General features: G+C 42.1%; 2 protein-coding genes and 1 long non-coding RNA gene across 6 annotated transcripts in view; 2 read left to right on the top strand and 1 right to left on the bottom strand.

Annotated features, from left to right (window-relative positions):
- Nucleotides 1–14502, bottom strand: part of ARL3 (ADP ribosylation factor like GTPase 3) — a 39302-nt gene extending 24800 nt beyond the window's left edge. For both annotated transcript variants that reach the window (XM_039243928.1, XM_039243929.1), the window contains exons 1-3: nt 14235–14502; nt 7267–7410; nt 1407–1523 (exon numbers count right to left, since the gene is read on the bottom strand). In XM_039243928.1, coding sequence (XP_039099859.1) covers nt 1407–1523; nt 7267–7410; nt 14235–14237 — 264 coding nt within the window. In that variant the 5' untranslated portion in view covers nt 14238–14502. The remainder of the gene's footprint in view (nt 1–1406; nt 1524–7266; nt 7411–14234) is intronic.
- LOC120239573 lies at nt 5614–14228 on the top strand. The gene is made up of 3 exons (XR_005530464.1): nt 5614–5691; nt 13086–13146; nt 13431–14228. It is a non-coding gene; the product is annotated as an uncharacterized LOC120239573 (long non-coding RNA).
- A 67-nt stretch (nt 14503–14569) lies between the features above and the next one.
- Nucleotides 14570–20019, top strand: part of SFXN2 (sideroflexin 2) — a 23803-nt gene continuing 18353 nt past the window's right edge. Inside the window, exons 1-2 of one of the 3 annotated variants that reach the window (XM_039243925.1) lie at nt 14570–14659; nt 16402–16651. In XM_039243925.1, coding sequence (XP_039099856.1) covers nt 16631–16651 — 21 coding nt within the window. In that variant the 5' untranslated portion in view covers nt 14570–14659; nt 16402–16630. Of the gene's footprint in view, nt 14660–15243; nt 15432–16401; nt 16652–20019 lie in introns of those variants that run through there. The other 2 variants (XM_039243927.1, XM_039243926.1) reach the window with 2 other exon arrangements.

Raw genomic sequence — 20019 nt, 5'->3', positions numbered from 1 at the left:
CGGGTGCCCCAGCTCAGGTCATGAGTTCAAGCCTTACACTGGGCTCTACCCTGGGTGTAAAGCCTACTTAAAAAAGTAAATAAAAATAAAGAGAGACTGAAGACTAGGACTAGATGGGATACACAGTTAGGACAAGAGATTTTTTGTTTCTGAACAAGAGAATTCATAGGCTGTGTGCATGCTGATGGAATGATCTAGTAGAAAGACACATAGGAAGCAGAAGCAGACAGTGAAGTTATTTGAGATGTGGGATGATGTCTTGGTAAACAACATTACCAGCATGTCAGTTTTTATCTATGGGCAGCACTGTAGTAAATTCAAGCTTTCCATTAGAGTTTAATGAAAAGAATATGCAATTCTTTTTCCTATCCAAGTTCATGAGACCCCCTGGTTTTAGGCTATGATCATGACATTGAGAAGCTGAGGTAGGGGTGGGAGAGAAAAATCCCTGGAGGGGAGGTGAAGGAATGGAGAAGCTGAGATGTTGGAGAAATCAAGTATGAGGATAGTGAAATCTCCAGGATTCTGAAACGGTGGTCCTATGGAAGGGGACAGTGAGCTGGGAGCTAAAATCTCAGCCCCTTCCTGAATGAATGCTGCCTGAGCCAGGGAATTCCTAATGCATGAGGCAACTGCTTCTACTTCTGGACAGTTAAAATGATAGACTTTTTCCTTGTTCTGAGTTAAACTCTACCACCTAACACCAAATTGCTTCTCCCTCAGTCCTCTAGAACTATTCATGATGAAGGTAATCTTTCTGACTTGATAGCTCTTAAAGCAACCAAAAAAACAGTTCCAAGTTTCTTTTTTAAGAAGAACATCTGTCTTTTCAACCATTCCTTATGCATCATTATTTCCAGGACTTCCACCATCTTGGTTGCCTCTTTGGGATGATGGAGTCAGTGGCACGATCTTCTGATTTCCCTCTGCTTTTCAAATCACTATGATGATTAATAAATATTTTGCCAAGGTGAATGTGGGCACAATGTTGTTGCTGAGCAAGAGCAAAACTCTTATACAAGTTATACAGGGCGCCTGGGTGGCTCAGTCAGTTGAGCGTCCGACTTCTGCTCAGGTCATGATCTTGCAGACTGTGAGTTTGAGCCCAGCATCAGGCTCTGTGCTGACAGCTCAGAGCCTAGAGCCTGCTTCAAATTCTGTCTCCCTATCGCTCTGCTCCTCCCCTGCTCATGCTCTGTCTCTCTCTCTTAAAAATAAACAAACATAAAAACAAAACAACAACAAAAAAGATGTTTCTCATAATTTGCAGCCTCCGGCTAGTCCTAAATGCATAGTGACTAATGTTACGGCAATGGAAGGACTAAGAAGAAAGAACATTAGAGTGTTAATATTCCTAACATACTGCAGAAAAGACTATGAATTAATGCCTCCGAAGGAGTACTTACAAGAATATCAGTATTTTCAAAATAATTCCTCCAGTATGGTCTGATTTTTCGCTGTCCACCAATGTCCCATACATTCAGTTTAAAACCTTGTGATTGTACACTTTTGATGTTAAAACCCTGAAACAGAAGAAACACCAAGCTTTATTAAGCTTTGAGATCATAATTCCAACAGTTACATTTAACAGCTATGTTTTTTATTAATTATGAGGTACTCTGCCAGATACGATACTGGTAATACTGAAAATAGTCTGCTACAATAAGGAAGAAAGAAAGTGTTTTTACATGTTTACTTCATTCAGGTTTGGAGTCAGTATTAATGTCATGGCTAACGTGGCACTTTCTCTAATAAGTGTATATACATGTACACACACGTACAACACACACACCTGCTGAGGACACTTTGGAATGAGAATAGCTCTGATAATCAACCCAGACCCCACCTCCTGATGGATCCTCAAGATGGTACCATTTAGCAGAACATTTACATTTAACTACCAAAAAAAAAAACCAGAAGCTGAATCTGAAGATTCAACAGAATGGAACAGATTGTTAAGTTTTAAAAAAGGCAAGAGTTGGAGCACTTGGATGGCTCAGTCAGTTGAGCGACTGACTTCAGCTCAGGTCATGATCTCGCGGTCCATGAGTTCGAGGCCCACGTCGGGCTCTGAGTTGACAGCTGGGAGCCTGGAGCCTGCTTCAAATTCTGTGTCTCCTGCTCTCTCTGCCCCTTTCCCACTCACACTCTGTCTCTCAAAAATGAATGTTAAAAAAAATTTTTTTTTAAAAAGCAAGAGCTACAATCTGGAATTCAGGATTCTTTTAAAAATTTCCTCATATGGATTAATCAGAAAAAGGAAGGAACTGAAGTCAAAACACTACGGGAGAAGCTGGCTTGTAACTGGAGTATTAGCCCAGCAAGGAAAGGATGGCCTGCGAGAACAGCATGTTCAGACTCTGAAGTGGAGCCCTCAGTTACAGGCAGGGATGAAAATAAACAAGCAGGCATTTGAAACTATTCTTCCGAGATCAGACGAGATCGGGCGCGTTCAGGGTGGTATGGCCGTAGACTGAAACTATTCTTTAATAAGCATCTCTGATGAACTTGAAAGAAAGCATTCATTTTCAGGACAGTGACTCAAGGTAGAACTTCGAGGAAGGTGAGTAGATCAGAGGCAGGTGGAACTGTGAGCTGGGAGTTAGTGTGCACAGAAACAAATTAACAAGACCTTTGGGGTTCGGAGAGAAGGCATTTCATGAGCAATAATTAAAAAATAAATCTTTTTCTGAGAATGATATAGTGAAATCAGGACTTGAAAAATTCAATCAACAGCTTGCTACCACAGAAGTGACATTTTATCCAGAATAACTGGAGTGAAGAGGGCCTGGGGATGCCTCCATAAACATTTGCCTCATCTGGCAGCTTGCCAACACTACTGCCTAGCACAGAAGGACAAGGCACAGCGTGACAGCACAGGAACACTGCCACCCAGTTTCCACTGAGGGTAAATAGTCACTAGAGGATACCTGGGGATGACGCTGACTACAGCTCCTATAAGAAGCCAACGATTGAATAAATTAAAAGTTTAAGAACTCTAAAGGGAAGTGGCTTAAGCTTATTGTAAAAGGCAGCTTCATTCTGACTCACTGATAAAACCACTTTTGTGTGCTTGAAAATCCTACACTTAACTACAATAGTAAATGTCAAAGCCAGTAACGTCAAATCTTTCTGGAATGAAGCAGGCAATAAATAAGAGAAACTTCTGGAATTTGACCGTATGTATCAACTACCTTAAAATTCTGTAAGTTATCAAAAGAAAAATATTTTTGTAAGTCGTCAGACCCAACAAGTCTACCAAGAAATTATTCTAAGGAAATAATAATGAATGGGTACATTTAGAGTTGGGTATTACAGGGGCACCTGGGTGGCTCAGTCAGTTGAGCGTTTGACTTCGGCTCAGGTCATGATCTCATGGTTTGTGGGTTCGAGCCCCGCATCGGGCTCTGTTTTGACAGCTAGCTCAGAACCTGGAGCCTGTTTCAGATTCTGTGTTTCCCTCTCTCTCAGAAATAAATTAAAAAAAAAAAACATGAAAAAAAATCTTAAAAAAAAATAGAGTTGGGTATTACATAAGTATTTACATATATATATATAAATGTAGAAAGATGTTCAAAATGCATTATTCAGTGAAAATGATGTCATAGTATATTCTCTAGGAATCATTTTTATTTTTTATTTTAATAATTTATTTTATTTATTTTTATTTTTTAAAGTTTATTTATTTTGAGATGGAGAGAGAGAATCCCAAGCAGGCTCCACATTACCAGCCCAGAGCCTGATGTGGGGCTCGAACTCACCAGCTGCAAGATCATGACTGGAGTCAAAATCAGATGCTTAACCGACTGAACTACCCAGGTGCCCCAAGATTTTATTCTTAAGTGATCTTTATACCCAACATGGGGCTCGAACCTGCAACCTTGAAATCAAGAGTCGTATACTCTACTGACTGAGCCAGCCAGGCACCATATCTTTTGTTTTAAATATACATCATAGGGGGCCTGGCTGGCTCAGTCCATACAGCGTAGAACTCTTGATCTCAGAGTTGTACGTTCGAGCCCCATGTTGGGTTTAGAGATTACTTAAAAATAAAATCTTTATTATTAATTTTTTTGTCCCCTAGAAGCTTCTTTTTTTTTTTATAGTTCATTTATTTTTGAGACAGAGAGAGACAGAACATGAGTGGGGAGGATCAGAGAGAGAGGGAGATACAGATCTGAAACAGGCTCCAGGCTCTGAGCTAGCTGTCAGCACAAAGCCGGATGCGGGGCTCGAACCCACGGACCATGAGATCATGACCTGAGCTGAAGTCAGACGCTCAACCGACTGAGCCATCCAGGGCGACCCAAATCTTTATTTTTTATACACATCCTTTGATGTTTATTTTGGAGAGAGAGTGTGTGTATGTATGTGTACACACATGCAAGCACAGGAGGGACAGAGAGAGAGAGGGAAACAGACGATCCAAAGCTGACAGCAGGGAGCCCAATGGGGGGCTCGACTCACAAACCATGAGACAATGACCTGACCTAAAATCTGACACTTAACCAAGTGAGCCACCCAGGTGCCCCCAATATAAAATTTTTAAATATACCTATCATATACATGCATAGAAAAAAATCCCTGAATGGATACAGTCCTAAATGTTAACAGTGGTTATGTTTGGGCATTATAGGTGATTTCTTATTTCACAATTTTACTTATTTATAGTTTATAAATTTACTATAATGAGCAGCTATTGCTTTTTCTGATATTAAACAAAAACACAATGAAAGCTTGCTTTTAAAGAATAAATATGCAACCTTGACATCATATAATAACAAAGTCACCTATAACACATCAAATAAAGCCTGAAAGTAGAACTGGAACTTTGAGTCCATAACTTAAGAGTTCATTTCCATGTTCACAGTGTAGACATCCTCATTTTAGTGCTACTCTTAGGAGATATAGCCTACTGCTAATACTCAATTAAAAAGAAAAAAAACCCTAGACTTTTCTTTTTCTGGCAGAAATCCTGACACACTAATATGTGTTTTCAGCCTTTCTAGGCTAGACTACTGTAATTTGCTCCTCCTTAGGCTATACATTAAATTTGTTCAGAAGCTGTAAAATTGCTCATTTGGTAGCAATTGAAATGACTTTTCTGCAAAAAGTTGCAGATCAGTAAGACCCCCAAGCTGTGAAGTACACAGTGGCATAGCCACTCAAACCTGACACCAAACGCATATCACAGTACGGTGATGGAAAATGCTAAAAAAAAAACAAACCTCTGGTTTTGCTAAAACCTCTAATGCTCATGCACTTTTAAACTGCCTAAGACCAACAGGGTTGTCCTCTAGTTAGGAAACCCAATGAGTTGGCCAAAGGTCAAGCTTTCTGGGGATTTCCAGCGGGGAAGGAGGTCTAAAGAAAGAGTGTTGTTCCACTCAGCGTTTGTCTTTTAACTTCTACACTGGCAGCACCACCGTTAGATTTAGCTTGCTTAGCCTTAGGAAATAGGCTGGATTAAACAAATACAGGTAACTTAAAAAACATTTCTTTTTAATGTTTATTTTTGAGAGAGACAGACAGAGTGTGAATGCAGGAGGAGCAGAAAGAAAGAGGGAGACACAGGATCCCAAATAGGCTCCAGGCTCTGAGACGGACATGGGGCTTGAACCCAGGACTGGCAAGATCGTGACCTAGGCTGAAGTCGAATACTTAACCAACCAAATTACCAGGCGTCCCCAGGTAATTTTTAATTTAAAAAATGATATATATATATTTGTAGTTTATTAAGCTTGAAAAATACACACTAAAATATTTACGGTAGTTTTTCTCACATTACTTTTTGTTTTTTTATTATCTTTTATACTTTCTGTATTTTCTACATGTATTAATTTCATAATCAGAAGATTAAGCTATTTTTTTAAAAAGTAATCACCTGGGTTGCTTGTTCAGTTAAGCATCCAACTTCGGCTCAGGTCTTGATCTCATGGCTCCTGAGTTTGAGCCCTGCGTCAGGCTCTGTGCTCGCAGCTGGAGCCTGGAGCCTGCTTCAGGTTCTCTGTCTCCCTCTCTCTCTGCTCCTCCCCTACTTGTGTCCTGTCTCTCTCTCAAAAAATAAACATTAAAAAACATTAAATAAATAAAAGTAATCACTTAGAGCTGAGAAATTGTATCTTGATATATTTATGCTTATTTGAATGATTTATTTAAAATATGGTAAAATATAAAATTTATCATTTTAATCATTAATTTTTTTTAATATTTCTTTATTTTTGAGAGAGAGAGACAGAGACAGAGACAGAGTGTGAGCAGGACAGGGGCAGAGAGAGATGGAAACACAAATTCCAAGGAAGGGTCCAGGCTGTTAGTACAGAGCCTGACACTAGGCTCAAACCCACAAACCAGGAGATCATGACATGAGCTGAAGTTGGATACTTAACCGACTGAGCCACCCAGGTGTCCCTCATTTTAACCATTTTCATTAAAAAAATTTTTTTAATATTTATTTATTTTTGAGACAGAGAGAGAGAGAGAGCAAGAGAGCAAGCGTGAATGGGGGAGGAACAGAGAGAGGGAAAATGTGAATGTGAAGCAGTCTCCAGGCTCTGAGCTGTCAGCACAGAATCTGATGTGGGCTCAAATGAAAGAACTGTGAGATCATGACCTGAGCTGAAGTCGGATGCTTAGCCAACCGAGCACCTAGGCACCCCTAACCATTTAAAAAAAAGTTTTATTATTTATTTTTTGAGACACAAAGACAGAGCACGAGCAGGGGAGGGGCAGAGAGAGAGGGAGATACAGAATCGGAAGCAGGCTCCAGGCTCTGAGGTGTCAGCACAGAGCCTGACACGGGACTTCAACTCACAAACTGTGAGATCATGACCTGAGCTGAAGTCGGACGCTTAACCAACTGAGCCACCCAGGCGCCCCACCCCCTGACCCTTTTTAACTGTACAGTTCAGTGGCACTAAGTACCTTTACACCATCACCATCAGCCATTCACAGAACCTTTTTCACCTTGCAACACTGACTCTCTGTGCCCATTAAGCAATGACTCCTCCATTCTTCCCTGTCTCCAGCCTCTGGTAACCACTATCCGACTTTCTGTCTTTATGATTTTAACTACTCTAAGTACCTCATATCTATGGAATCTCTTGACAGATTTTTGAAATATTAGATTACTTTTAAATTGTATAGACTTTTCTTCAGTAACAAAACTTGGGGGTGGACAAAATTGTATTTTGCATTTTGTCTTCCACATTGCTATGATCACCCTCCTTTTGTCACACGAGCACCTGGGGCCGGGGCAATGCTCACCTGTGTAGGCGTAATGTGGCTGATGTCCTCAGATGCGAGCTGCTTCAGGAGAGTGGTCTTGCCAGCATTATCCAAGCCCAGGAGAAGGATTCTCACCTCCTGGTCTGGTGCACTTTTCAATTTGCGTAAAATTGAGAGCAAGCCCTTAAACAACCATGAAGAAAACAGATTACTTTTGGGGCACTGGCTTTGATATTACTGGATATCAGAATATCTTCTCCTTGAAAAAAGTTCTTGGTTGTGGAGAGCTCATAGTATTATTTTCCAGTTGAAAGTCATTTATTCCATTTGCCTCCTCCTTCTAAGTTTTGGCAGAAGTACTTCAGTAAATTCGGCAACTTAATAAATACCATGGCTTAATCCTGCTCCTCCTATTAATCCAGTTTAGCAGTCCCCCCAAATCTTCTGGGAGCATGAACTACTACTCATCTCATACTCCTAAAGCCCATCCTGTACACTTAGTAGAGCACATATCATATCAGACTACAGTGCATTGATTTTTGTATTTTTCTCCTTTACTAGAGTGAAGTTTCTTGCAGGTAAGGACTATAGCTTCAGTCTCCCAAAATGCCTGGCACTTGTTAGATAGACACTAGATAATAGTTGTTGAGTTAAATACAATTATCCACCCAGTAAGTTAAAGATTTTAAGGTGCTATATGAAAAAAACAAAAACAAAGTTGTATAAAATTGTATCTGAGCTCTGTTTAAAACTTCATTTCAGTTTACATTTAAGACTTCATCATTCAAAATACTCTACCATAAAAAAAATCATCATCTAAAAAAACACAGTCTCTATTATCTAATTTTCACAAGACCCCTATAAGATAGGTGCATGGTATAAATTATGTTTTTCAGATGAAAAATCTGATACAACAGAGAAATTAGAAAATTGTCAAAGTCAGTCATGAATAAAAAAAGTCAAAACTTAACCAGAGTATTTTTTTTTTCTGAGAGAGAGAGAGAGAGAGACACAGCGTGAGCAGGGGAGAGTTAGAGAAAGAGGGAGATACAGAATCTGAAACAGGCTCCAGGCTCTGAGCTGTCAGCACAGAGCCTGACGTGAGGCTCGAACCCACGAACCATGAGATCATGACCTGAGCTGAAGTCTGAGGCTTAACGGACTGAGCCACCCAGGAGCCTCAAAATTTAACCAGAGTATTTTTTTCACTAGTAATCTGATATTTGTTTCTTGTTTTTATTATTTTGTTAATGGCTGGAAATAAGTCATACTGGTTTTTAGCTATAAGCCTAAGAAGAATCTTGTAAGATGGTTATTTGTTCTGTCCTGCAGCTGACAATCTTGTTCCAATGAGGTATGAGTTACAACAGGAATCAAAGAATTCCGGAGTTTAAAGGGCATATAATCTAATCTCCCAGCCCAAGCAGAAATTCCTTCAAGCTGAGTCTTAGAATTATATAAAATGGTTATATATTTTTTTATCCCTATTGTACCAGGCAGTAATTCAAGCCAGTCTTTTCACTAAGATCAAATAATAATTCTGTGAAATAATTCTCAACAATTGAGTCTTTGCACAATGATATGCAAATATGCATAATTATTAAGAATTCCTTTCTGCCTCAGAGACTTGTTGTTTACCACCTCCAGTATTCTGTATTTTTATTGACTTTTAAGGATTACATTAACCTCTCTGTGCCTCAATTTTTTTTCCAGCAATAAAATGGAAGATTTAGTTTAAAACAGAAAAACAAAATCTACACCAAAAGATTTAGGAAAGAGTGATTGAACAGATTTCAAACAGATAGGCAGGACTTTTTTTTTTTTAAAGGGCATGGCATTTTTCTTTTGTTTTTATCTTATCTGGCCTTGAATACTTTGACACCATTCCTTTTTTAAACTATATTTATGAGAAGTCTCCCTGGCTTCTATTAGCTACATTGCAATCACTCATTTATAATACCACCTTTCAGAACAGTTAAAATTAGAATTCTGAGATCCTCAGGGGACTGGTAATATAAAAAGCCTAGAACAGGGAAAACACATTGTACTACTCATCCTGAGTTCTTGATTAGATGTCCTCATTACCTCTTCCAATAAAATTCTAAAATAACCAGAATTTATCACGTCAGTATACGAAACAACAGTATAGGTAAAATTCTTCTCATGCATTATCTATGAGGGTAGAAATTATGAATGATATTTCTATAAACTGTTTTCAAGGTTCAAAATGAATGTTTTAGGTTTTTTTCTCATGTGTCTCTTCTTTTAAAACAAGCCAGTAAATAAAAACACTGCTTTCTAAAAAAATACTGCTTTTGGCAGGCTGAGACTTGTTACATACTAACTCTATTTGAAACTGAAAAGAGAAAATAATTTCATTTTAAAAGGGAAGAAGCAAAGCAAAGAAGAGAAAACCATTCTAACTATACCTAAGCTTCGTTAAATTAATGTATAAAAAAGGATACGTCTACATTTCTAATGAGTAATTTTCCTTGAGAAAAAATAACTTCACATGCTTTACCTTTAAGTGAAATTACAGAGAAATGGAAAATTCAGCTACTGTTTTCTTCTATCAAAGTGATAGATGGCACGTGAAGCATGGTCTAGGGAAGACAAATGCAAATACAATACAGCATCATATTAACCCAACTACTGAGGACAGGGGATCACAGGATTATCAGGGTTTGCTAAATAGGGAAGAGGATATTTATAGATATCAGAGTTCTGCCTGAAAGGTACAAAGTAAGCTGATTTAAGAGGCTGGAGGAAAGAGAGATGAATACGTCCACTCTAGCTTTCTAAACCTAAGTGTCTGTACTTTATTTTAAATGTCAAATGAAGGGAGACAACTATCAGAAGTTAATTTTATTATGGGCCTAAGTTTTGCATATAAACATAAGGAACTGAATTTTTAAAGTGCATTTTTTGGTTAAAATATTCATTCATTTCTTCATTCACATTAAATACCGACCATGTGCCCCAAGTGCAACGGTGAGCAAACCAGACATGCTCTCCATGTAGTGTATGTACTCTTCTGACATTGAATAAAGGCAATTTAAGAAATCAGAACTTTAGTTAATTGTATAAAGTCTGTAATCAGCATGTGTCGATATAAGTTATCTGCACCCTGGTGGACAGAAGTGGTCTGACTCAGCCACAAAATATTTAAACTTTCTACAGACAAATTATGAATAGATGTGCTATTGACTACAGATATTTTATCTGCCACAAAATCAGCTTCAACTCCAGTACTGGCGGAGGCATGGTGCACTGACCTAAAATGATACAAACTAGGTCATTCAGAGAAACTGGAGTGGTGGAGGGGGGGAGAGGAGTGTGATGGTAGTGTGATGGTAGTGTGATGGAAAGTGTATGTGGCTGTGAGGAGCAGTTAAAATTTAAATATTAAAATTAGTAAGCCAACTGTCAGGTACAAATTCCCCACAACTAGCTTTTTTTTTTTTATGTTTATTTTTGAGATAGAGCATAAGCAGGGGAGGGGCAGAAGCGGGCGGACAGAGGATTTGAAGCTGGCTCTGCATGGATAGCAGAAGAGCCCGATGCGGGGCTCAAACCCACGAACTACAAGATCATGACCTGAGTCGAAGTGGGTTGCTCAATCCAGCACCCTGTGCCCCCTCCCCCCAACTAGCTTGAATGGAACTGACTTCAATTTATTTTTACCTCTTTAACAAAAAAAAATATGCTGTTCAGTGAGACCTTATTAACTTTGATACCTTTATATAGCTTTGATAGGGAGAGCCTCACCCAAATTTGTCTTCTTTCTCCTCATCTCTCTACTAAATAAATATAATGTTTCGTGAGAAATAAAAATATGGGCATATCCAGCAATAGCACCACTAGGAATTTACCCAAGGGATATAGAGATGCTGAGGCATAGGAGCACATGTACCCCAATGTTCATAGCAGCACTCTTAACAATAGCCAAAACATGGAAAGAGCCTAAGTGTCCATCAACTGATGAATGGATCAAGAAGATGTGGTTTATCTATACCATGGAACACTACATGGCAATGAGAAACAATGAAATCTGGCCATGTGTAGCAACATGGATGGACCTTGAGGGTGTTATGCTGAGCAAAATAAGTCAGGCACAGAAGGACAAATATCATATGTTTGCACATATAGGAGGATTAGGAGGAACTTAACGGAGGACCATGGGGGAGAAGAAGGGGGGAAACAGTGGGGGAAAGGGGGAGAGGCAAACCATGAGAGACTCTTGAATGCTGACAAAAACTGAAGACTGAGGGGGGGGGGGGGGGGCGATGGGCACGGAGAGGGGCACTTGTGGGGATGAGCACTGGGTGTTATATGGAAACCAACTTGACAATAAACTATTTGTTAAAAAAATAAATAAATAAATTATGAAAAAAAAAATATGGGCATATCCTCAGGGGCAGTGGGTTTCCACCTCACCAGAGTTCCAATAAGAACTTTATGCATGAGGGGGGGGCACCTGGCTGCTCAGTCAGTAAAGCATGTGATTCTTGATCTTGGGGTCCTAAATTTAAGCCCCACACTGTGGGTAGAGATTACTAAAAATATATAAACCTAAACAACAACAACAGTATTAAGGGCTTTGGGATTTCATAGACTTGAATTCAACTTCCTTATATATATAATCCTGGGCATTTAGAAAACTGGAACAATACTTTTATCTTAAGAAAAATGCTATGAAGATGAACTGGTAATGTATGTGAAGTACGGAGCATAGTAGGTATTAAAAGCAGTAGTTGTGGGCGTTCCCTCCCCCCCCCCCCCTTCACTGACCATTTTCTGATCAGTAAACACAATCTGGGGAATGAACTTCAAATGTTGAAAATGCTTGATAATTACCACTGGGTTCATGTATGTAGAATGTACCCCATAAATAATTTCTGTGTGAAGAAGTCATCTATTAAATACTAGTAATTACTTATGCACTAAAATTGCTGTCATCTTAGTTTTTCACCAAAGATTTGATATCATAAGGTGGAGATAAAACGGCTGATTAAATGTTCAGAGGAAACATTTGGGTTTTTAAATACAAATAAATTGTATTAGTCATAGTTGAAGGTTTAGAAAACAACAACAACAAAAAAAACTTGGGACTCAGTCTTCAGTTGTACAGTTATCACAGGGATTCATGGTATACCAGATGTGACACATTTAATCACACCACCGATAGTTTAAGTTCTATGTTCCACTTTCAGTTCTAAGAATTCTAAGAATAGCTCACACTTTTGGAGATTGGAATCCAGAATGATTTGCCCTAATTTCATATTGTTCATTTTAGGAAAAGAGAAAAAAAACAAAGTCTGTCTTGATCAATGAACACAACAGTTGTATACAATAGTGTTGTAGCACTGTCAATTTGCTGTATACAGTGTCAATTTGCACCTGGAAACATGAGCAGTGCTTAATTTATTGTGCCCTGTAATTATAAATTAAACAATCATGAAATTGCACAGTCCACTTAATTGATAAACAAACTGGGAAAGGTTAGCCAGCTCTCATGATGACATCTCATTCTCTGTTGGTTTGGCATGACTTTTTCATTCCAATTCTAGTTATTTTCTACATAAATATTTATGTTTGTATTCATTTGTTGAGAAAAATTTAGCCTTTAAATGGACAGCTCATGTATAAATGACTAATAATAAGAAAACATGAAAAATCTGTTTAGCCTGGGGTTAATAAAACTGCAATGTAGGAAGTGTGAAACGTGATTGGCAACTTCAGATCAGATAATTCTACTTCTTCAACAATCTCACAATGTAAAACCAATTTTTTTCCTATAAAAATTTACTCAATTGAATAATGTGACCAAAGGTGCATGCATTTTTTTTCTCTTGCAGACATCTAGCTTCTTCTTCATAAATTAATGAACATGGATCCACATTTCTAAAAGTCAAAAAGGTAAGTAACTCTTAAGTTTGAGTGCCCGGCTCTGTTCAGTTGGTAAGCCAATGAACCTATTCTAAATGCTTCAAAGTCAATTTTGTCTTAACTTGCTCTAAAACTACTCAGTCCCATTTTAATACCCTCCATATAACTGCACAGAAATAAAAAAGGAACAGCGAGCGTGTCAATGGTCAAATCTGTCACACATCATAATTCACGATTAGAGAAAGCTTTAATTAGGTCTGAGAGAGAAAAGCCAATTGACAGCCACGCCAGTTTTAATTTCTCATTCTTTTTAGTTTGGAGACCCCAAGATGAGACTAATATCTTTGGTTCTGGTGTGGTCACACGCAAAAGGCTGCAACAGGTTTGAAATGAAATACTAAGGACCGGGCAGCAAATTTGCCTCCATCAACATGGATTAAGAATTCAAAAGAAAATCGGTCATCACCAACAACCAGACTTTACAGAACCTTCAGCAAATAAATAACTCGTTCCTGCAGAAATGCACCCGCCATGCAGACACCAGGACCGCGTAAAATCCATCCAAGCAGTGTCTCTTTGTGTCCTGGGATTTACACACCTCCCCACCCCTCGAGGCCCGCACATCTCGAGGAAGAGGAGAGCTAGGCTACCATCTCTCCTGGTACCGCCAGGGCGACCTCAAAGGCAATAGCGCTGGCCCTTCTCCCGGGTTCTGGCTGGGCCCCGGCGGACCCATTTTCCACAGGCGTGGGGAAGGAAGTCGAATCCCTAGGAAGATCGAAGCCTGCATGCGGAGGCTGCTTTCCGCAGTTACACGGATCCGCCCTCATCTCACTCCTTAGTAATGATGAAGCCTCGGCTCTGTACAGGGATGGCCACAAACACTTCCAGCCCCTTCTCTTAGCTTCAGACTCTCTTGCAAACCTCGCCTTCCTCCCCAGGCCCAGGTCTCCTTCCAATGGCCCACTGTCGGGGCTCCCCGCCGCCCCCCGAAACCAATCCAGGACCCAGACCGTCCCATTCCCTCCTCGGCTTTACGCGTAGTGCCCCGCCCTGGGCCTGAGGACGGGAGGGGGGTGACCGGCCAGCTCCGGAGGGGCCCGGGCCCCCACACTCACCATCCTCCCGCTGAGTCCCTCCTCCTCCTCCTCCTCCTCCTGCCTCCCCCGTTACCAGGGGCAACTGTTGCGGCACCGCCCCCGACGTCCCTCGCACGCACAGCGGAGGAGCAAAGCAGTCGTACTGAGCGTGGTTCAGCCCCGCTTTCCCTAAAGTGCGCAAGCGCGCCAAAGTGCCCGCCCACTGCGCAGGCTTGCTCCTGAACTACTGGAGGTGGCGGCCTGCTGACGGAGACCCGCAGAATGGTTAAATCTTGCCCACGTGGCTGGTGGGCGCTGTCCCGCCTGCGATTGGTCGGGAAGGAGCGGGCGGGGGCGGGACGAGAGGCGGTTCCCCGGCCTGGGCAGCAGGTTAGTACTCGCCAGGCTTTCAACGCAGGGTGCATCTGTTGGCACTTGTCTCAGTTCATTCTTCTGGGGGCCAGGTAAGGGGTCTTGGGAGGAGGGCGCCTACCACACCTTCCTTAAGACCCCATATCCTGGGAGGGAGCCTGGATTTCTGTCTTGACTGCTCAGGAGGGGCTGTTGCCGGAGCTGGGCTTCCACCTGCCAAAGCCACGTGGCGCGAATAGTAGCCTGGGGCTGCCCAGGGACATCTCGCCTACGGTCCTCAGCATCATAAGGCCTCGCTGAGGGGTGGGACGTTATGGGATGTGCATCTTTCTTCACATCTGTGTTAGGGTCCAGGATGGAGGAATCCGGTGGTGGGAGGCTGCCTGTCGGAGGGCAATAGGCAGCCTGGGGACTGGCCCTGAACGCTGAGGTGAGCCGACGGCAGCAGGGGTGAAAGGCGTTTTGGAATGGCCAGGTTTTGCTAAGCAGCGTTGGACCGAGCGGTGCACCGTTTGCAGTCCTGGAGGAGGCAAAAAACGGGCCTGCACTTAAAGGCAACCAAGAGCGAAAGGGATTCTGGGTGGGTTGAGAGGTGCCTCCTCCCATCCCTTCCCCATGCTGACGCCAAGAAGGGGAAGGAGTCAATCACCTACGTACCAGGTCGTGTTCTAAACTCTGATGACACAGCAGGGGACAAAATCTATCCTCATGGAAATTACGTACTTCCTAGTGGAATGCTTTTCACATAAGATTTCATTTCATTCTCATGGCCCTAGAAATTGGTAGTTTTAAGAATATAGAGTCGGGAGGTGAACTGAGTTCTGACTCTTGAGGAAATGACTTTAACGCTACTGTATTGTCCAGGTAGGTGGAACAGAACGGCTTATATTTGTGATGTGCACCCAGAACTTTAAGAGTTGATAAAGTGGTGGCACTAATGATAAACCTGGACGTTTGTAGTCGTGTGTGTGCCTCATGCTTCCTTCACTGGGTTCCTGTGAGGATTATGTGAATAATTATGTGTCAAGTACATAAAATACTGCCTGGCACATAGGAAGTGCTACGTAGAGCTTAGCTATTATTTTTCGTCTAGGTTTTTGGGCTTTTCTCCTCTTCCTATCAGGAGGCTTTCCAGTCTAGTCATTCCCACCGGAATGAAGGCAGATTTTCCCTGAATAGTCTTTAGCGGTTTATGCATTAAACTAAAGGTGTTTTTAAACGTCTGCTAGCTGCATACCTGCTTCAGATCCTTGGAGAGAGCACTCAGTTCAGAACCTTGACTAAGTAGGTGTAAGATGAATGGCTAATTCAGAGCGTACATTTCTACCATGTACCCATCTCTAGCCTGTTGTTTCTTTTGTGAAAAAGGCAGGCAGGCTTCTCTTTCTGAGTTGTCTGGTGTTGCCTTAGGGTCACAGAAGTGTACCTGGGCCTGCTGGTGTAATTATTAGCCTCATTCTCCCAACTTTCTCTAGGCAGCCTTGGCACCAACCCTCGCCTATCTCAAGTGGTCCTTGTGTTTGATCTTCTTGACTCTTTGGCTGCCTTGATCTTCCACTGATGGAAGTATCAGTGATGATGTTTTGTTTTTTTCCTATCTGGGATACAAACAGGGAAAAATATATGTATTATATATATGTTTATATTATATATATATTTTAATAGAATTTATTGTCAAATTGGCTTATATACAACACCCAGTGCTCATCCCAACAACTGCCCTCCTCAAGGCCCATCACCCACTTTTCCCTCTTCCCCACCCCCCATCAACCCTCAGTTTGTTCTGTGTATTTAAGAGTTTCTTATGGTTTGCCTCTCTCCCTCTCTCAAACAGGGAAATCTTGAATCCTTTCCCCCCACATGCAGGAAGATACCCAGAGGGAGTTTGGAAGCCTGTTCTCTGAGCTGTGATACTGTTTGCCAGAGAAAATAAATTCTTTTTTTTTTTAATGTAAGCTGTATCTGTAACGTGGGGCTTGGACTCAGGACTCCAACATCAAGAGTTGCATGCTCTACCAACTGAGCCAGCCAGGCGCCCTGAACATCAAATCTCTATAAGAAGGATGAGCATTACTTCAGGAGAGGTAATAGGTTATTTCATTTTTTTCTCTTTTTTCTCTCTCCCTTTCCTTCTCTTCCTTCCTTCCTTCCTTTCTCCCTTCCTTCCTTCCTTCCTTCTTTCCTTCCTTCCTTCCTTCCTCTCTCTGCCTGTAGGATGGAGGACCAATCTAACTGACCCTAAGCCTTGTGACCTTGGGAAAGTAGGCCCCTTCAGAATTGGGGCCACCCCGGACATGATTACGGCTTCTTTAGGGAATACTAGGTGCAGCTTATGTGGGAAAAGGGAGAATAACTGTTAGAGAAAACCTAGGGACTGGATAGGACTCCATATAGGAGGGGTAAGCCATCGGCAGCTTTGTGACAGAAAGCCTGCTCTTACCTCTGTAACTAAGACAGGTTCTGAGTTTGACTTGAAAGGGTGATGTCCTTGATGCCTAGAGAGCCCACAAATAAGCTGGAATGCATTTCAGGCAGGCAGTAAGTATTTTTAGAGGGCCCGCGAGAGCTACACAGGAACCTTACAATCGCCCAGAGAAGGCTAACTTTACACAAATTACCGTACATGACAAGAAAGTGATGATTACAAAGCTGAGCATGTTGCAAATGAAGATAGGATGTTGTGACACAGGGTTTGAGTTTGCCCTGAAGGAGTCCTGGACCTGTGCCCATTGGGGGGCAGCCGGTATTCAGGAAATGCTTTATTATTATTTTAAAACATTTATTCATTTTTGAGAGGGAGAGAGAATCCCAAGCAGGCTCCATGCTATCAGCGCAGAGCCGAATGCAGGGCTTGATCCCATAAACTATGAGATCGTGACCTGAGCTGAAATCAAGAGTCAATGCTTAACCTACCGAGCAACCCAGGTGCCCCAGGGGAAATGTTTTAGCCATACGGGGCACCTGGATGGCTTGGTCAGTTAAGTGTCCAACTTCGGCTCAGGTCATTATCTCACAATTCGTGGGTTCGAGCCCCGTGTTGGGCTCTGTGCTGACAGCTAGCTCAGAACCTGGAGCCTGCTTTGGATTCTGTGTCTTCCTTTCTCTCTGACTGTCCCCTCCTCACGCTGTCTCTTTCTCTCAGAAATAAATAAAAACATTTTAAAAAGATTAAAAAGAATTAAGGTTTTTTTGTTGTTGTTGTTTTGTTTTTTGCCTTATGTTTTATGTAATACAGGAGCTGAGCAACTCCTATTCCGACCTTAGTAATGAGGGCAAATTTTCTTGAATTAGCAAACGATTACCTCTCTGTGGTAGAAGTACTTCCATTATGAAAGGCAGAGGACTTTCTCGTGTTGGGTTGAGGATAGAGAGAGATGTCCAAAGACAGGCTCTGTGTGTGTGTGTGTGTGTAAGCATAGAATGTTGTTTGGTTGGGCTGTCTCCAGCAGGCAGGCTAGAGCGGCTGCATGGGGCTCTGTAAGCCAAGGCTGTGTGTGATCTGCTGGCCACTCCTAGCCCCCTCTAGGGTCAGGGAAAGTAAACTCTGGCCTCTCTAGCATTCCTGGGGTCAGTTGTGACTGCATGAAATACCTTTGGTCTTTGAACCAATCTGCAGGAGGTCAAGTCAGCCTGTCCACAGAAAGCAAAGCCCAGAACTTTCCCTTGGGCTTTGTGGCAGAGTGAGAGAAGTAGAAGTCTGGCAGGGGACACTCGCTGTGTGGCTTCTGACTGCTCCAGAGGTTGCCACTCAGTGGTGGCCTCAGAGCCAGGTGAGGATACCATGGAAACTCCACGTTAGGCCTCCCCTTCTCTCCTGGCTCCTTTCTCCCAGGAAATGACTCACTTCTATCACGTCAACTTGCTGAAGTCTCTTCCACTCCAACAACAAATCTAAACATTGATCATCTCTCCCGTTGCTGCATTTGTTGGCTACTTGTGTCTCCTACCTCTCTGGTTGTTCTTTCTGATCTATTTGGGCTTCCTTTTTTGGGCTTGGCTCTTAAATGTAGTGGTTTTCAGGATATGTCCTCAGCACTTGATCCTTCCCGTTTTGTGCATTCTCACCGGAAAACTTAAACTGCCTTGATGTTGCTGACTCATCATTTTACTTTTTTTTTTTTTAATGTTTATTTTTGAGACAGAGAGAGAGAGCATGAACAGGGGAGGAGCAGAAAGAGAGGTAGACATAGAATCCGAAGCAGGCCCCCAGGCTCTGAGCTGTCAGCACAGAGTCCAATGTGGGGCTTGAACTCACGAGCTGTGAGATCAAGACCTGAGCTGAAGTCGATGCTTAACCGACTGAGCCACCCAGGCACCCCTCATTGTTTTACTTCTAACTCAGACCTCCGTACTTTCTTTTAAGCCTTAATATCCAGTTGCTGAGGAACTGGACCTCTCACTCAGCATTTACTTGAATTCTTGTGCTAGGCACTGGGGTAGCAGAGTGAGCAAAATGGATGTAATCGTAATCCCTGGCCCCAGGGAGCTTATGGCCTAGAGGGGAAGGTAGGCATTAATTAAAATAAAACCACAGAAGGGTGCCTGTGTGGCTCAGTTGGTTAAGTGTCTGACTCTTGATTTTGGCTCAGGTCATGATCTCATGGTTAGAGAGAGGCTATCTGCACTGATAGCCTGGAGCATGCTTGGGTTTCTCTCTCTCTCTCTCTCTCTCTCTCTCTCTCTCTCTCTCTCTCTCTCCCCCCCCCTCCTCCCCCTCCCCCTCCTCTCTTTCTGCCCTTCCCCCTCCCAAATAAATAAACTTAAAAAAAAAACAATAACCCACAGTGTTAAGGCAAACTGGTATAGCTCTGAAGAAAAAGCAGAGGGCTGCAGGCTTATTCAGAGCACCTGATCTAGTTGCCAGGCTAGAAGCGGTAAGGGTCCTTCAAAGGATTCCCCAAGGAATGGTTTAAGCCAAGATTTGAAGGATGAGTAGGTGCTTCTTTGCAAGTAGACTGTCCTGGAGAGGGTGGACTCTTGAAGTTATGCGCTGCTATTTATTCTGAGGCAGCTCTGCTGTGCCTTCCCAGGAATCTATGGGGGTGGGTGGGTCTTTATTGGGGTGGGAGTCTTTGGTAGAATTCTCCTTTCGTTTTACCACTACTTAATATAAAACATGTATTTTTAACTAGTCTTATGGCTTCTGTCAGCAATATGTTTCCTTTCCCGAATACTGTAAATGCTGGCGTTGTTTGCTTAATTTTGCGAGTGCTTTTGGAGTTTGGTGATTATATAGCTCGAGATGACTTTAAATCTTGCTCAAGCTGTGCCTATGAACTTGTAATGTAACATATATAGAAAATCATCAGTTGGGGCACCTGGGTGGCTTAGTCGGTTAAGCGGCCGACTTTCGCTTAGGTCATGATCTCGCGGTTCGTGGGTTCGAGCCCCGCGTCGGGCTCTGTGCTGACTGCCAGCTCAGAGCCTGGAGCCTGCTTCAGTCTGTGACTCC

This window comes from Hyaena hyaena, unplaced genomic scaffold (genome assembly GCF_003009895.1).
Source record: "Hyaena hyaena isolate Hyena2069 unplaced genomic scaffold, ASM300989v1 scaffold_233, whole genome shotgun sequence".
Classification (NCBI taxonomy): Eukaryota; Metazoa; Chordata; class Mammalia; order Carnivora; family Hyaenidae; genus Hyaena; species Hyaena hyaena.
This window is presented reverse-complemented; position numbering and strand designations above follow the sequence as displayed.